This window comes from Hippichthys cyanospilos, chromosome 18 (genome assembly GCF_059441005.1).
Source record: "Hippichthys cyanospilos isolate Australia breed blue-spotted pipefish chromosome 18, RoL_Hcya_1.0, whole genome shotgun sequence".
Classification (NCBI taxonomy): Eukaryota; Metazoa; Chordata; class Actinopteri; order Syngnathiformes; family Syngnathidae; genus Hippichthys; species Hippichthys cyanospilos.
In genome coordinates, this window is record NC_142386.1 from 2,298,266 (window position 1) to 2,313,944 (window position 15,679).

The 15,679-nt window shown below is 45.1% G+C and overlaps 2 protein-coding genes across 3 annotated transcripts; one reads left to right on the top strand and one right to left on the bottom strand.

The window, feature by feature from the left end:
* The first annotated feature begins 73 nt into the window (after positions 1-73).
* On the top strand, positions 74-2,540 carry exosc8 (exosome component 8). The gene is made up of 12 exons (XM_088440836.1): positions 74-88; positions 236-298; positions 429-465; positions 531-594; positions 662-735; positions 817-862; positions 932-1,037; positions 1,110-1,155; positions 1,683-1,779; positions 1,849-1,969; positions 2,048-2,154; positions 2,327-2,540. The coding sequence occupies exons 2-12, from the start codon at positions 282-284 to the stop codon at positions 2,443-2,445; spliced, it is 834 nt and encodes a 277-aa protein (XP_088296962.1). The 5' UTR covers positions 74-88; positions 236-281; the 3' UTR covers positions 2,446-2,540.
* On the bottom strand, positions 1,958-12,671 carry supt20h (SPT20 homolog, SAGA complex component). 2 transcript variants are annotated; one of them, XM_088440834.1, is made up of 23 exons: positions 11,804-12,671; positions 11,342-11,436; positions 11,207-11,242; positions 10,933-11,058; positions 10,724-10,850; positions 10,528-10,631; positions 10,275-10,445; positions 9,650-9,789; positions 9,421-9,577; positions 9,100-9,156; positions 8,944-9,021; positions 8,610-8,779; positions 8,481-8,513; positions 8,266-8,377; positions 7,713-7,818; positions 7,040-7,198; positions 6,532-6,820; positions 6,301-6,416; positions 5,696-5,751; positions 5,518-5,625; positions 5,303-5,393; positions 4,834-4,922; positions 1,958-2,952 (listed from the first exon to the last, which is right to left on the bottom strand). In XM_088440834.1, the coding sequence occupies exons 2-23, from the start codon at positions 11,342-11,344 to the stop codon at positions 2,770-2,772; spliced, it is 2,511 nt and encodes an 836-aa protein (XP_088296960.1). In that variant the 5' UTR covers positions 11,345-11,436; positions 11,804-12,671; the 3' UTR covers positions 1,958-2,769. The 2 variants fall into 2 exon arrangements, with proteins under 2 accessions (XP_088296960.1, XP_088296961.1); XM_088440835.1 differs by lacking the exon at positions 4,834-4,922 and having other exon boundaries at positions 1,959-2,952; positions 11,804-12,670.
* Between the last annotated feature and the right edge of the window lie 3,008 nt (positions 12,672-15,679).

Sequence of the window (15,679 nt, forward strand, 5' to 3'; positions counted from 1 at the left end):
CGATAGGCGCAGTGATGCATGTACTGACGCCTGCTGGTCAGAAGAGGTTTTGCAGGCGTATTACTGATTTGCTGTACGATTTTCCAGGGTTAGTCTTTTTTTTTTATTCAACTAACGAACACGAGTCGATAAATCACATTTGTTTTCATACTGACGTCGTATTCATGTTGGCAGGGTAAATCGAGGGCTCGTCTGAAGGCCGTTAGCTAAATCGCTTTTTTCTTGTCTCTTGCAGGCTTCCGTCGTTCAAATAATACAATCACGTGTTCAAGCAAAACAGCATGGCGGCTGGATTCAAGTAAGAAAGATGATTGCAAAATGTCACTTTTATCGCAAATGTACACAAGTGTGTCATCTCACTGAGTACAATTATGAGTTGTTTTTAATGTATGTGTCTTCTTCGTGAGTTGATTTTGTTTTGTGTACAGGACAGCCGAGCCTTTGGAGTACCACCGTAGCTTTCTGGTGGGTGACGTCAGAATACAGCAAATTTTCTTAGAAGCAATCTTTAACTTTTCTAATGCTTCCAGAAAGAAAACTGTCGGCCGGATGGACGCGAACTGTCAGAATTCCGAAGCACAACGATCAACATTGGTAAGTTGCGCTCGTTTGCAGGTTTTCAAACAACACCTTTCAAACAACATTCTGCAACTGTCCACAGGGTCCATCAGCACAGCAAACGGTTCGGCGCTGGTGAAGTTGGGCAACACCACCGTCATCTGCGGGGTCAAAGCGGTAGTTTCAAGTTTCAAGGAAGAGCAATGCCACCCGCCGATTTGTATGATTTCAACTTTGGTTTTTGATGTTCTTTTGCAGGAGCTGGCCAACCCGTCAGTGGAGGCGCCGGAGAAAGGCTTCATTGGTGAGTACTGGGCAATGACGTAATCCTTTTTGTTGTTGTTGCAATATAATTCATTAAAGCAATTTCCAGTGCCAAACGTGGATATGCCGCCGCTGTGCTCCTCACAATTCCGACCTGGACCTCCAGGGGAGCAGGCACAGGCCGCCAGTCAGTTCATGGCCGACATTATTGAGAGGTGCGCGTGATTAAAATGTTTTTTTTTTTTCCCTCGCATCCCCTTCTCTGATCATGATTTTTGTCACTGCAGCTCAGAAGTGATAAAAACAGAGGATTTGTGCATCGAACGAGGCAAGGTGAGTGACGGCGTGAGGGCAAAAGTCCTAACAATGACATTTCACAAGTTGAAATGCAACAAGTAAGGCTTAGTATTTAGGGTTAGGGTTATAAGAGCCAGAAATAAACCTGCATTTACCATTTTAATCCCAAAGACAATTTTTTTTCTTGGCTTGTTGTTTTAAGCAGACAATCCCAGGTCCTTATATGCATATACTTTTTCAAGTGCGGCTAAAAAGGATCTAAAACACTCAAAAAGTAGAATAATCAATTACTTTAGTACCTTACGTCCATTTAAGACTAAGGCTATTTTAGTACTTAACTACCTATAATAATCATTTTAGCACTTAATTACCTATAGCACAGGGGTCAAACTCAAGGCCCAGGGGCCAAATCTGGCCCTTCACATCATTTTATGTTGCCCGCAAAATGCTAATTATGACTTTGAGTTTCTGACTTAAATACCAAATTTGAAAGGTGTCTTGGTCTTTAAAAAGTTTCTTTTCAGGAAACACCAAGCATTTTTGTTCCCATTTTGTTGCTGTAGCTGTGCTGGTCGCTGTACTGCGACCTGATTTGTCTGGACTACGACGGCAACGTGTTGGACGCGTGCACGGTGGCCCTGCTGGCCGCCTTGAAGAACAGTACGTATGTCACACTCGCTTGTTTCACTTGCCGTCCGCTCGTCATCTTATTGGTTCTGGCCCGCGAAGCCGCACTCCCCAAGGTCTGGGTTAACAGCGAGACGGGCGCGCCGCAGGTGGACTTGGGAAAGCCGCGGCGTTTGAAGATCCTCAAGCATCCCGTAGCCGCCTCCTTTTGTGTCTTTGACGAGTAAGGCCGGACTTTTCCTTGCGTGGAAGCGGCTATCCCCGCGGGTGGTAAACGGCGTGACTGTTTTGCGTCCTGCAGCGCCCTCCTGCTGGCGGACCCGACGGTGGAGGAAGAGCAACTGGCCACCGCTCGCCTCACGGTGGTGACGGATGAGGAAGGACGTCTGTGCTCCATGCATAAACCAGGTAAGAATAGCTTAGCTTCTGTCTTGTGATGCATTCAGGGAAACTAATTTGCATCTTTCGTCATTATTGACGCTTGTTTCAATCCGTGTTACATTTAAAATTTTTGGGCTGCATTAAAATGGCTCTTCGCTTTGACAGTAAGCGGGGATTTTTTTTTTTTTTTTTTGGAAAGGCGGGACACCTTTGTCTGGGGAGAAGCTCCAGGAGTTAATCAACCGAGCGACGGTCCGGCAAAAAGAAATCCACAAACTCATTGACAAAGTCATCAAAAGCATCACATTGAAAAAATAGGGCAACTTTTTTTTTTTTTACCTAAAAGCTGTGTTTTCACTGTCAATATATATTCTTTGTTTGTTTTTTAACAACAATAAAAGTGCTAACAAAAACATCTTTAAAAAGGTATTTTTTTAAGTGTCCAGACGTGTCAACACTCACGGCTCCAAATCCAGCGCCAGCGTAAAAAAGTGGCTCGAGAGGTAGACCAGTTTGTTCTGCGGAAAAATGGAGGAGCCTTATTTTGGGGGAGGGGGGGGGGGGGGGTCTTAGTAGAAAGTATTCCGCTACAAGAAGCTTGAGTGGCTGTCAAAAATAGCGGAAAAGTTTCTTCCTCGCCGATCATTCGCGTCTGGGCAAGGTTTCGGCCTGGCGAGGTTTGGGGAGGGCCTGCGGCGTGCTCCTCTTCCTCCTACTTCTTGCTTGGTTGGCGGTATGCTGCTGGCCCCCCGCCGCCACCTGAGGGGCCGCCCCCGCCGCCATAGCCATTTGCTGCTGCTGCATTTGGTGCTGCAAGAATTGCAACTGTGTCGGGAAAGACAAGGAAACACGTCAGCGAACTGGAAGTGGGCGTCGTCGTGATGTCGGCGGCGGGGTGATGTCACAAGCATGCCGAAAAACGCAGCAGCATTTATGTGGTTGTACTGCTACACTTTTTTTGTCCTCACGACTCAAGAGAACTCAGCGCACTAGTAGAACATTATCTCACTAGTTTGTCATTGTCTAAACTCGTAGTGATGGCTAAACGAAGCTTCATGAAGAATGTGATCATTTTGGACTCCTCTAGATCAGGGGTCCAATGACCGGTCGACGCTTGAGAATTTATCGTGCAGCTTATACCAAACTAAAAACCTGGCACAAACAAAAAATGCTAACGTGCTAAACACATACTACAAGGCAGCATTATATAACTAACACGAGCTATCAGCATGTTATCCACAGTCACAAGTTGTTGAAAGAACAAACTCATTCGAAAAACGGTACACTAGTGAGCCAGATTTCAGACACAGTGGCTTCTCTCAACTCAAGCCACACCCTCCTTCCTCACTACGGAATGTAATATCAACGGCAGCCAGAGGCGGCGCCAAAAACATCAAAACATGATTCCAGGTATGGCCATGCGGCGTGGTACCAGTTGATCCACGGACTGGTACTGGGACGCAGAGTGGCGTTGAGGACCTCTGTTCCAGATGGCACTCTTGATTTAGAGACGTAGTGTACTGGTACCCTCTAGTGTGCAACTATTAGTCTCAAAAATGTCCAGTAACTGTTTTGCCTCACTGGAAACATATTTAAATTGTCCTGCGTAGAAATATCAGTCAGAGTAAAAAAGTTAACGAGTGAGAACGACGCCATACTAGTGCAAGGACCCAGCTTCGTGGAAAGCAGTTTGATAGCTTCAGACTCTATATGAGGCAAAAACAGCACTGTATGCTACTATCTGTGTCAAAATTAATAGTATCATTTTTATACTATTAACCCTCCTGTTATGTTAGTTTGCAAGGAACCACAATATTGTCCCTGGGTCAGTTTGACCCGTGTGTATTTATGCAAGGAGTCCGAACATTAAATCTCAGATAGTTAAAAACAAAACGTGAAAATATGTCCCTGGCATTGGATGAGTTAAGATTTGCAAGAAGAATTGCAAACTAGATCAAAATTAGTTTCCCAGTCGCAAAAAGTAAATTCCTAGTAACACACAGCTGGTTCTAAATGTGCACCCTTGACATTCTAAGAGTGCGCTGACTTGTCTTACTAGTGAGGAAAAATGCAAAAATAGTACGTAAATAAATGCTCAAATGGCTTTTCATACAAGCGAGCGGTTAGTAAAGCTCCAGCAAAGCACACAATGAGCGCCACGGGACCATGGTGAGACTCGCACAACAACTGACCATATTTAGACAACTGTGACGGCAATATTGTGGAACAGGGAAAGGAGAACTTTGAGGGGGGCCTGACAGAACTTCTTCCCTTTTGACATGATCAGTTTCATTCTCGACTGTGTTGTAGCTCGGCTAAATCGTGATAACAACAGATCCCCCCAAATTTTTTATTCTTAACAGTTCGTAACTTCTGTAGGCAGTAGCGATGACAATGACGTTTTCTCAGACCGGAGCCCCTCCCCCTTCGAGATGACAAACATCCAAGGTAACCGTGACGACCACGACACTCATGCAGCCAACCGGACGACGATTTTGCACCATGCTTTGCGTGGCAGCGGCCAATCACAATGCTTGACATACAACACGGATGGAGCGGCTGATGTACTTGAAAAACGGGAGGACAATGGCTCGCCGTTTGTGCCCATAAAACTCGCTCCAATTTGATTTCTTCTCTTTGTTTTTTGTTTTTTTTTAATTCAATTGCCCTTGTGCACATGTGTGTGTATGTCCATGTCACAGTTACTTGGATCTGAGGCTGGTGCTGCTGCCGAAGCCTTGGAGAAGGCAGCGGGGGCCCAGACCCGTCCGGCCCACAGCCCAACTGGGACAGCACTAATGGTGGGGAAGGGAGGAGGAGGATGAGTAGGTGGGTGGGGAAAGGGGTACCCCCCAAAGACGGAAAACATGACAATGAAAAGGGTGGGGGGAGGCAAAATGTTGCATGAGGAAGGAGGAAAATAAAGTAAAGAGGAGGATGAGAAAAGTTTGGGATGGAGGGGGTAGGGTGGGGTCCATAAAGAAAGTAACGTAGCAGAGAAGAAAAGGACGTTGAGTACAACTGCCATGTTTTGGCTAAAGTCAACTACAACATGTCAGAACGCCAGTGGCACTCATGGTGGCAATTATACGGAGGAGAGAAATGTGTGTGTGCACGTTCAGAACGGAATTATTGGTGTCTGGGTGCGTGTGTGTGTACGGGGGGGTCCGCATACCTGCCGCCTGCGGAGACATGAAGCCACCCACTCCCAAGTTGATGACGGCCGTTTGCTGGTTTCCTAAACCCGATTCGGCGCCCTGATCGACCTGGAGGACCACAAATGTTCACTTCATTTTTCGAGGAGATTACGTGCCAGCTGCAGCCAAGTCGAGACTGGCGGAGGTGAAGGGTGTTTCAAACAAGGGGAGACTGAGAAGCACAATGCCTCACCGTGTCCCCTTGCTGCTGAGGGCTGGACGTTGCCGACTGGCTCTGCGGGGAGAACTGCGATAGCTGCTGCTGCTGCACGGGGTTGAAGATAAGCGGGCCCGTCGGGATCTTGTTGACAAACCAATAAGTCAACATAAAGGAATGGACGGGCAAAAATGGAAAGGTCGGCTAGGACTACCTGCAGCAAGTTGAGCGGTCGCAGCCCGGAGTTGCTGTTCAGGCCAAAGTGACTCCCTGCCAGAAAAACACACAAGGTTTGCGTGTTTGTATTTGGGAGAAAGACGACATTCCTTGTTAATCCGCCTCTGAACCAGATCGGTTATCAATGTACACATTTTCGTCTTTGTCGCGTCTATTTTCATTGTTTTGGTGGTTATTAAGATGGAGTTTTCATTCTTCTATTCAGTTGTTTTTAACATTATTTTTATCAACCAACTTATTTTATTAATAAGTTGTTAAAGATCTAATTTGTTGTAATAAACATGCAAAATATAAAATACAAAACCATCCACAAATACATACAACTTGAAATGATTGGCTCATGTATTAAGATGAATTCTAAATAAGAATAACTAAAAAATGAGAATTATTTTACGATTAAAAGAACAAATAAATATGTGTTTACATTTTGCCTAATATATCTTACAAATGGAGATAGGCGTGCTGGAGCATATCCCAGTTATATTAAGTTTAAGAAAACTATTTTACATGTACAGCTTTTGTCGTTTTGTTTTTCTGGCATCCTTTCAAGCGATTGTGGGTTGATTTCTGGTTTTTACTGACCGGTCTGCGCAGCGGGTTGCATGGATGGCACAAGGCTGCCAGACGGCAGAATTCCACTCAGGTTCAGTCCGGACCCAAGCATGGGGTTGGAGCCGCCCATAAGCGTCTGGGGGTTGCTAAAAAAAAAAAAAAAAACTCACCAAATTGTCAACAAAAACCGAAGACTAAATCTCGAACGGCGTTATTTGAGACAGGTAGGCCCGAGTGCGCCGGAGCCTAATCGGCACTCACCAGACGGAGCCAACCACATTGATGAAGTTTAGACCGGCCGGGTTGGCCACAACGGCCGAGGAGGTGGTGCCCGTGGTGATGGAGGTGCCCACAGTGGGCAGCGGGATGGTCATGACGGGCAGCGGCTGGCTAAGGGCCAGCTGCTGCTGGGAGAAGGGCGCCAGCAGCGCAGGCTGCGCCGGGGGCTCCGGGGGGGTTGCCGTACTCGGAGGGGGTCCCAGCGAGTCGGCGGGGTGTGGTGTCGAGCACGGCGTGTTGGTGGGGGTGGAGGGCTTTGGGGTGCCCGACCCTAAAGCAAAGCCCGGTTAATATGAGCATGTGATCATTTTATTTGTGTGAATGTTAACACCAGTTTGAAACCAAATAATATCAATTTGAAATTACATTCCTAGCAAAACATGAACAAGGAGGCTCCGACATCAGGAGGCCAGAAAAGCACATTACAGCTGCTGACTTGCTATCTGAAAATTCTGATTGATATTTTGGATTTTAGTGCAAGTGTACTCACTTTGTGAGGAGCTCATGGGCGAAAGAGAAGCGGGGGACAGCAGGCCCACCTGTCCCAGCTCCATGGAGTGCTTCCTGTTAAGAGACTGGCCTTTGGCAGAGGGTGGCGGAGTAGGACACTTGAGAAGACCACTTGCGGTTTGGGAGCTGTATGGATTACCTATGGGGAGATGGAAGTGGATATTTTCTAGTTTAGGAACCTTTGGTTTTGAGTGATGAATTAATTGCAATGAGGGCAGAAGAGGGTCGATTAAGTCAGGTTCAAAAATATCTACCTGGAAGCTTTGCACAGAACCATGTTTGTGCCACCATTGACTACTTTTACAGATGTAAGCGGTGTTGCAATGACAATAAGGGAGAAAGACTCACATAAAAACAAGGGATATCACAAGTTTGTTATCATTTTCAATTTTAAAAAAAGCCACAAAAATAATGCAAAGTGGAATGGGCATATCACAGCAGTAGTTTGCAAAATAAAACTCATAGGGTAAAGACCGTCTTGACATAGGGCTCCATTCCTTGCCTTGTTGCACCACCTAGAGGCCAAATGGGTGATGGTATTTGTGTACTCAAAAACACTTGATTACTTAAGGTATAATTGACAGCCCCGATTTGAACGTATTACAAGAACAATTTGCAGCACCTAGAAAAGAAAAGTCCTGTAGAGGGCCTACCTGAGGAGCTGCCGGCAGATCCCAGGGGCAGTTTGATGGGCTGCGGCCGGTGCTTCACTCCTTTGCCCAACACAGCTGTTTGGACCAGTGGTGAGAAGCCATCGCCCTGACGAAAACGACGATGAGATACATGTGTCAATCTCACAACACACCCAGAGAGCATTCACGTACAGTCATGGGGGAAAAAAAAAAGGTTTAGACCCAATTAGTTTTCTTCCTTCATGTACAGTACATACCAGGTAGCACTCACCATGCAATCATGTGACCAACGGTCAGAAAAAAAAATAACGTAATGCTATAAGCACTGATTTTGACACTGTAACGCCATAGTGAAGTGATTTAGATTATTATCATTTAGACTAGGAAAAAACATCACATATCAGTTATTTAATACAAATCCTTTGGGTTAAATTTGTCATCATTACAATTGTCCAAATAAATGCAGCTTTAGTTGCACCAGACCTCTGAATTAAAAAAATAAATAATGGAAGAAACAATGTTGGTCTAAACATTTTTTTCATGATTGGCTTAAGATGACATCAACAAAAGGAACCTCGTCCTTGTTGGGAGATGCGGGCGCCGGTGCCAGACTGCCTGAGTTGTGCGACATCTTGACCTGACATTTGACATCCCGCTCATACACGCATTTGTACTGTGTGAGGAACCTGATACACACACAAAAATACAGCGTCAAGTAACAAAAGCACAGCATCATTTGTACCATGAGAATTAAACTCTTAGTAAAATAGATCAAATGTGCACACTCACCGCTCTGCGTCTATTTTGGAACCAATGAGGAATCTATTTGGTCAAAGCAAACAAACCAACAAATAAAACGATGTGGTTGAAATCCAGAAATTTGAAGCTTAGTGACATGGACAAATGTGGAAGTCTTACGAAGGATGCGTGAGCTTTAGGTCTGTGCCGTCCTCATCGGCCTTGCCATCTTTGGTGCAGTAGATCTTGCCGTACACCAAGGGGTCACCCAGCGACTGGACAATGGACACCTTAGTCCTCTGGGTTTGACCGCCTACCTCGCACTCAAAGGTGTAGTCATCCACCACATCCTGCGTGGAGAGGAAAGAGATTTTGAACTGACACAATTGACAAATTCATTGAATATTTAAATAATCGTTAGTTGAAAAAAAAACATCTTGGTCCATCTCCTGTTCATCCACCGTTTTGCCGAACATTCCTGGAATTTCCGAAGCTCAAGTTCAAAGGCTCTCACCTCTGCAGGCCAAATGACAGTGGAGGGCTGAGAATCTTCCAACAGCAGCGATTGCTCCACCACAGCGTACTTTTCCACCTGCGGTCCAACAAATCTACGTGTGTCACGTATGTTTCTAACCGAGCAATTGTTCCAGCGTTCAAGAGCTGCACTTACGTCGATTTCTTTGGGAACACTTAGCTGGCAGCTGTTCTGTCTCCACATGTCCACGCACTGTAGGACAACACGGAGACCAGTCAGCACAACACCAGTTAAAAATAAAACTGCTAATGGATCCAGATCCACAGGATATGAAATGATCTAAATTTTATTCTATGGTCATTTATTGGGGCGGGGTCAGCCGCATTGAACTGATTTAAAGCACTGACTTCCTGGAACTACAAGAATCAAGAACCAAAGGATCAGGGTGGATTTCATTCAGTTTGAGAAGAAACCTGGCAGGTGAACAGATAGTGAGAGCGAAGCGAGCGGACTCACGTTTCCGATCTTTGAGATCTTCAGGTCAATGACAGGTGCGGCTTTCCTCTCTTTCCTCTTCTGAAGGTAATCGTAGAGGCGCAGCTGGCGCGGCGTGGGCAACTGCGACAGCTCCTGCTGGCGGTTCAAGGCTGCCCGAGAGTGCCTTTTGAAGCACCTTCACAAGAAACAATTAAGTCAGCATTTCAAACTGGATTGGCACATAGATGACCTTCTGGTGCGGTGGTACCGCTTCATGGCGCGGGTGTTCATCTTTTGCTTGTTGTAGAGCAGTCGGTTGGCAGCGCAGGTGACGGAGATGGAGGGGTCCAGGCACAGAGGCTCAGCCGTAGCCAAGATCAGCTGGCTCTCCAGCTGCAACTTGTCATCCTGAGGAAGAGAGAGGTTGCTATGGAAACCATATGTATGTGTGTGTGTGTGCGCGCGCCAACGATCTTATGCCACCATTAATAATTTATTTTCCTTTACAAATTAAGAACAAATGGATTGGAAAATTGCTGAATTGTGTTGTCGCGACCTACCATTATATTTAACACATACTGTTGATCATTAAGAACATGTTTATTTGCAAGTTTTTGACATTTATAATCATTTAATTTATTCATTTTTAATGAAAAACGGTCTAAATCTTACATATTGTCCCTTTATTGTCCCCAATCCAAGAACACTTTTTGTTGGTTAAGGGGTACCTGACTGGAAAACATTTCAGCTTCATATTAAAACCATGCAATATATTGGCAGCGACCAGGTGGTTATGCCCCATTAAAAATATAATAAATTGAAAGCGACAGTTGATTATGAAGCAGTCAATCAAAATGGACGAGATGACTGCTGTGACTTGTGAGGCGGCTTACCTGTGTCCACTTGTGGTGGTCACTGGTCATGGCGTGAACGTCACAAACCAGAGTCTGCATGGTGGGCCTGAGCAGGACATGCCTGCTCTGGTAGGAGGGCATCTTGGTGTTGGCACACTGCCTGTAGTCGCGCACTTCCACCAGGACGCAGCCGCAGTGGAAGATGTTCACCTGGAGAATGGCAAGCAACGGTGTAAGGGGGTGCTCAGTCCCCCCCAAACAGTCAGGATTCGGGTGCCAAACACATACACACCTGTGACTTCTCCAGCAGGTCAACGAGAACCGGCGGCAGCTCCTCAGCATCCAGGTATTCCAGCAGTTCTCCTTCTTCATACGGCAGACGTATCGTTTCGGAATCTGTGCAACAGGGGGGGGGGGGGGGGGGGGGGGGGGGGGCATTAGACTTACTCGATTGGGGGACATCAGTCTGGGCAAGGCATTGTCCTGACCTGATCCATTCTTTCCCCTGAGCATGAGCGAGTAACCATCATTGCCAGCGTACAAGTTGACCACCAGGCATGACATCGACTCCTGAGACAGTAACTTGTCCAGCAATTTCACATTCCTCCTGAAATTCTGTCACAGGAGCACAAGCGAGATGTGCACTTGTAAACATAACTATAGTATGCAAGAGCAGCCATTGGCTAAACAGACCCACTTTCAACTCTGGCTCCTTTTCACATTCTTCTACGTAGAGCTCATAGAGCTTTTGATACAGACTCTTTCTGACGCCTGAGGAAAGACGTCTCCTGGCGGGACGCTGGCGAGCACTTTCCACAATGTACTGAAAAATAAAATAGTATAAAAGAGTTAGAATCATGACAACAGGGGCTGATGTCAAGGAAATTAAGGAATGTTTAAAACAAAATAAGGCATATGATGTTTTGCAAAGGAGTCACAATAATAACAGCAAAAACAGAACCATAGCTTACCTCAGCTCGATCTAATGCACATTCCAAAACTTGTTGCTGTGGGGAGGGGTTATAAATGAGTGAATGTACGAATATGACCTCATAATTCATACAGATTACTGTAATAACGGTGGATTATGATTATGAAGAATTTACCATTGTGTTGAGTCGCCAGGTACAAGGTGACAGTAGACAATGCTGCCCCTATGGCTGCCTCTCGCCGTGGTCCTCCTAAAGCGAGGATTCACGCTCTGTGTGGCAACAACACACATTTTACAACAAAAACAAACAGGCCAGCCCAGCCAATGCCTCGTAACCAACGAAGAAGAAATTCACTGAGCAAGCTACGGTCACCAAAGTTGTGCGTTGCGTCTAAACATGCTTTAAATGCGTCAATGACAATACAACTAATTAAAATTTTTTCTTAGAAAGTTTGAAATTGAAGGCATAGAATAGCCGTCCCCATGGAGTTCCTCCGCTGATGCCCGATAGGATGGAGGCTAGCGCGGCTAAAGTTAGCACACTAGTCCACTCCCGAAGGGGCTTTTTTTTTTTTACGTCTCGCTACTGAAACCGGTGGCCCAGCAACGACAAGCTAGGTGGGGGAAGTGTACTTACCTTGAGGGTTGCATAGCGACCAGACGTGGTTCCGACGCAGGACAACGCAATCGAGAATCATCATCGGAATCCTCATTGAAAAAAAGTAGCTGCGGCCGCCATCTTCTTCCAGTGTGACAACAACAGCCTAACTTCCGGTCTGGGGCGGAATTTGGCGGCTGACGTCATTTCGCAGCACGTTGAATAGAAGTATTTTGGACATTTGAAAATTAAAAAAATATATATGGACGTGCTAACTATTTAATTTCCTCTTCCATTTCATTTTTTTTAATAACGATATGTTTTAATTTTGGTCTGTCAATTTACTGGCTGGGTCGGGGTTAGGGTTAGACGACAGGCGGATCGGTGCGGCGTCTACTGTAATGCGTACTCTGCACGGATCTGTCGTTGTGAAGAAAGATCTGACCAAAATAACATGATCACGGATACAAGCGTCCGAAATGAGTTTCCTCCGCAGGGTGTCCGGGCTAGAGATAGAGTGAGAAGCTCGGTCATCCGGGAGGGGCTCGGCGTCGAGCCGCTGCTCCTCCGCGTTGAGAGGTGCCAGTTGAGGTTGTTCTGGCATCTTGTTTGGATGCCTCCCGGACGCCTCTCTGGTGAGGCTCAGAAAAAAAATCACGATCGTCAGAAAAGATGTCGCAGTTCACACATTGAAAGGTTTAACGCATGTGTTAAAAAAAAAGCCACTGAGGTTCCGCCAGTGTGGCTGACGGCTTATATTTTGGTTATACTTCTGTCAATGAATTTTCATACCATGATGGATCCTCTTTCCGGCCTTCCTTGATTATAGTTTGACAGTTTTTGTGTGTCCAACCCACCGTTAGTTCCCCAAGTGTGCAGCAGGGGTCAGATGAGTCCTGCAGATCCACTGCTTGACGTATGCAATCAGTGCAGAAACATGTACAGGAAATGAAAGAAATTTATTTGATCTCCTATATGACCTCATGTACCAATTTAAAAGGTGTCAAAGCGGTTTTTTGTCATTAGCCACTCACTTAAAAACGCCCATTGAGTGTTTGCGCGTTAAGAAAACAATCTGGCACACAAAACCAGCCCTGTGCTAGATGCAAACTGGCTGACCGCACTGCTAGACCGTCAATTATTTCCAAAAGTACGATACAAATATTGGGTTTATATCTATAGTGTTGCTTTATTTGACCAAGGTTATGGAATACTGTAGCTGTTGCTGAATGTATGGTATGCATTTGATTTCAACAATAAAGGCAGGTCAAACTGTCTTTGAGTGCAATTGTTGCGAGCGTCTCTCAGCGCTCTGTTGAAAGACTTGTGTCAACAGCAGAGTGGGGACAAGAGGTTCCTTTATGAGTGCCCAAGGGTTCTGGGTGCGGTTCGGTTTTAACACACACATACACACACGGGCCCCTTACTTTCTAAAGCTAAAAGTCCACACACATGACCGAGCTTGCAGGTCAACCCGTGCGTAAGATTTCAATGGTTTTTTACTTCTTTTTTTTTAAGTGGCTTGTCAAGTGGCATTATTTCTTGTTGGGAATATCAGGAGTACGCAAATCTAAAGGAATGCTGACATGAATTGATCATTTTCTTTTCAAATTAAAAACAAATGATTTGAAACACGAATCGACTTATTACTAACTCGAGTAACAAGAGAAAATTCAAGATAGGAAAGGCAACTTTTTTGGCATATGAGACATGAGACACCAGCGCTCGCTCCAGCAGGATTGCAATGTAACACATTATCATAAACCGTTATGTTACATTTCCTACAGTAATGCATTTTGGCACATGCTGTTTACAATTTGCCGTCATCATGCGTCAATCATGCATGAAAATGTATTTTGGTTGTTGCTGTACCCCATTTAATGTGCTTATTTCGATTAAAATCGTATTACCGCTTAAATACGATCATTGTCTTGCATGAAAATACATTTGGAATCTTGTCATGTACAATTAATTTCTAACATCCTGTCCACAATTCATAATTGTGTTCCCGCAATTTCAGATTACATTTCGGTGCTTGTGCCTGATACGTTTAATTGTTGGAATTTCATTATCGTGACATTGTTTTAATACAGAGAACAAGGTATTTTTCTTTGAAATTCAATGTGATATTTATCATGTTTCATCTGTGTTAAAACGACCCGCCAAAACAAAAAGCTTTTCTTGTGTTTCCGGTTTCAAAACGATCAAAGTCATTCAGAAACGAAGAGCCGGCGCGATTCAAATCTGCTCAACAAATGATGCAATATTTATATGTAAAACGTTATCGATTCTCCTCGCCGGGGAAATATACGGTTGTAATAAAGACGGGCCCATGTTCAACGTGGTTGGCCGCATGCCTGGGTTCGAAGTCATTTTTCTAAACAAAACCTCAGGCACTGGACGGCTGTCAAAAGTTGCGGCTGAGGGGGCCGAGTCGCCAAGCCAAATAAGAGAACGCCCTCTCGACTCCACTTGATTGAAAAGTCGACCCGGGGACACAAGCGTTTTGTCCGGTTCCGATCAGGCGGGAAGAGGATGGAAATAGGCTTCGCGGACAGGAAAAGGAAGTTCAAATGATTAAAGATGGATTGTCGCTGATGCGTCATCAGAAAGGTCTCCTATCATTCACTTCGAGGACAACCGTTCTGCTGCGACAATCCATAAACACGCAGAAACAAAAAACAAATTCGGAAGCGGCAGTTCCTCCCTCTCTGGGTCAAAACTGTCATCAAGAATCACATCATCCATCCCGTAATTTCCCCAATGGCCTCCTCCCCAAGGAGATGGATAAATTCCAAAGCGCATATCCTGTCCTTAGTTCTCTGAAATAAAGAAGCACTTCCAGGACTTTTCCCGAGCCAAAAAAACTGGCCAAACCTAGCAGACATGGTTTTCCCGGTTTAAATTTATGTACAGCAGGGGTGGTAGGCGTGAGCCCCCAAAATGCCCTCCACCCTTGTGGAGCTGAGTTATTGCTTTTGTATACAATGACGTGTCATCCATCTTTTTTTCACCATTTAGCGCCGCCAGTCTGTCTGGTAGACGAGGTTCAATTTGGTTGCGAAAATCTCATGAACCAGCCAGTTTTGAGTGCAAATGCCCAAAGTCAGACAACAAGCTACTTCAAACTAGATAAATGAACTCTTTCAGTGCCACGGAAGAGAATTTTCGTCATGTCAAACAGAAGTTGTCAAACTATTTGGAATCAGGGACCCCTTTTTATGAATCCAACTTTCTAGGGAGCCCCATTGTTAATGGTTGCGGAAACAAAACAAAATAAAAACAACATTTAAGCCAAACAGAAGTGGCCTTTCCATTTACCAGCATATTCAATTTGATACGTTTCAGCCATATTAAAGTTTACAACATACAAATTGCAAATTGCATAACAAACAGGGTTAATTTCACCCAAACGTTGCACGTGTTTGAGAGCCTCGCCCTGCATGTTTTCCAGTTTTCTCTCCCCAAAACACCTGATCTAAACCATTAGCTCATCAACAATCTGCGCTGGAGCTTGAAAATAATCCCAATCATTTGAATCAGGTGTGTTTAAGAGAGAAAACTGGAAAACATGCAGAACCCCGGCTCTGGAGGCCCGGAATTGCCCACCCCCGGTCTATGGGTTTTGAGCCATTTTTCTTAAAATGATAAACATGTCCACCGAATGACATGTTCCTAAGTCGAACCAGCTTCGGGGGCTGAATTGTTGAAAATTCTTAGAACAATAAGGCAATTATCAAACCGTTTCTAGAAAGATGTTGCCGGGTTTGGCATCCCTTGGAGTGACTTCATCATCTGCGCGCCTCCCTGCTGGATGGCGCATCATAAAAGAAAAGTTTGACGTTTGCGGGCTAACAGGCGATGAGTCACTTTTAAATGTTACCACAAATGGAGCTCATCCTCAAACACAGCAGC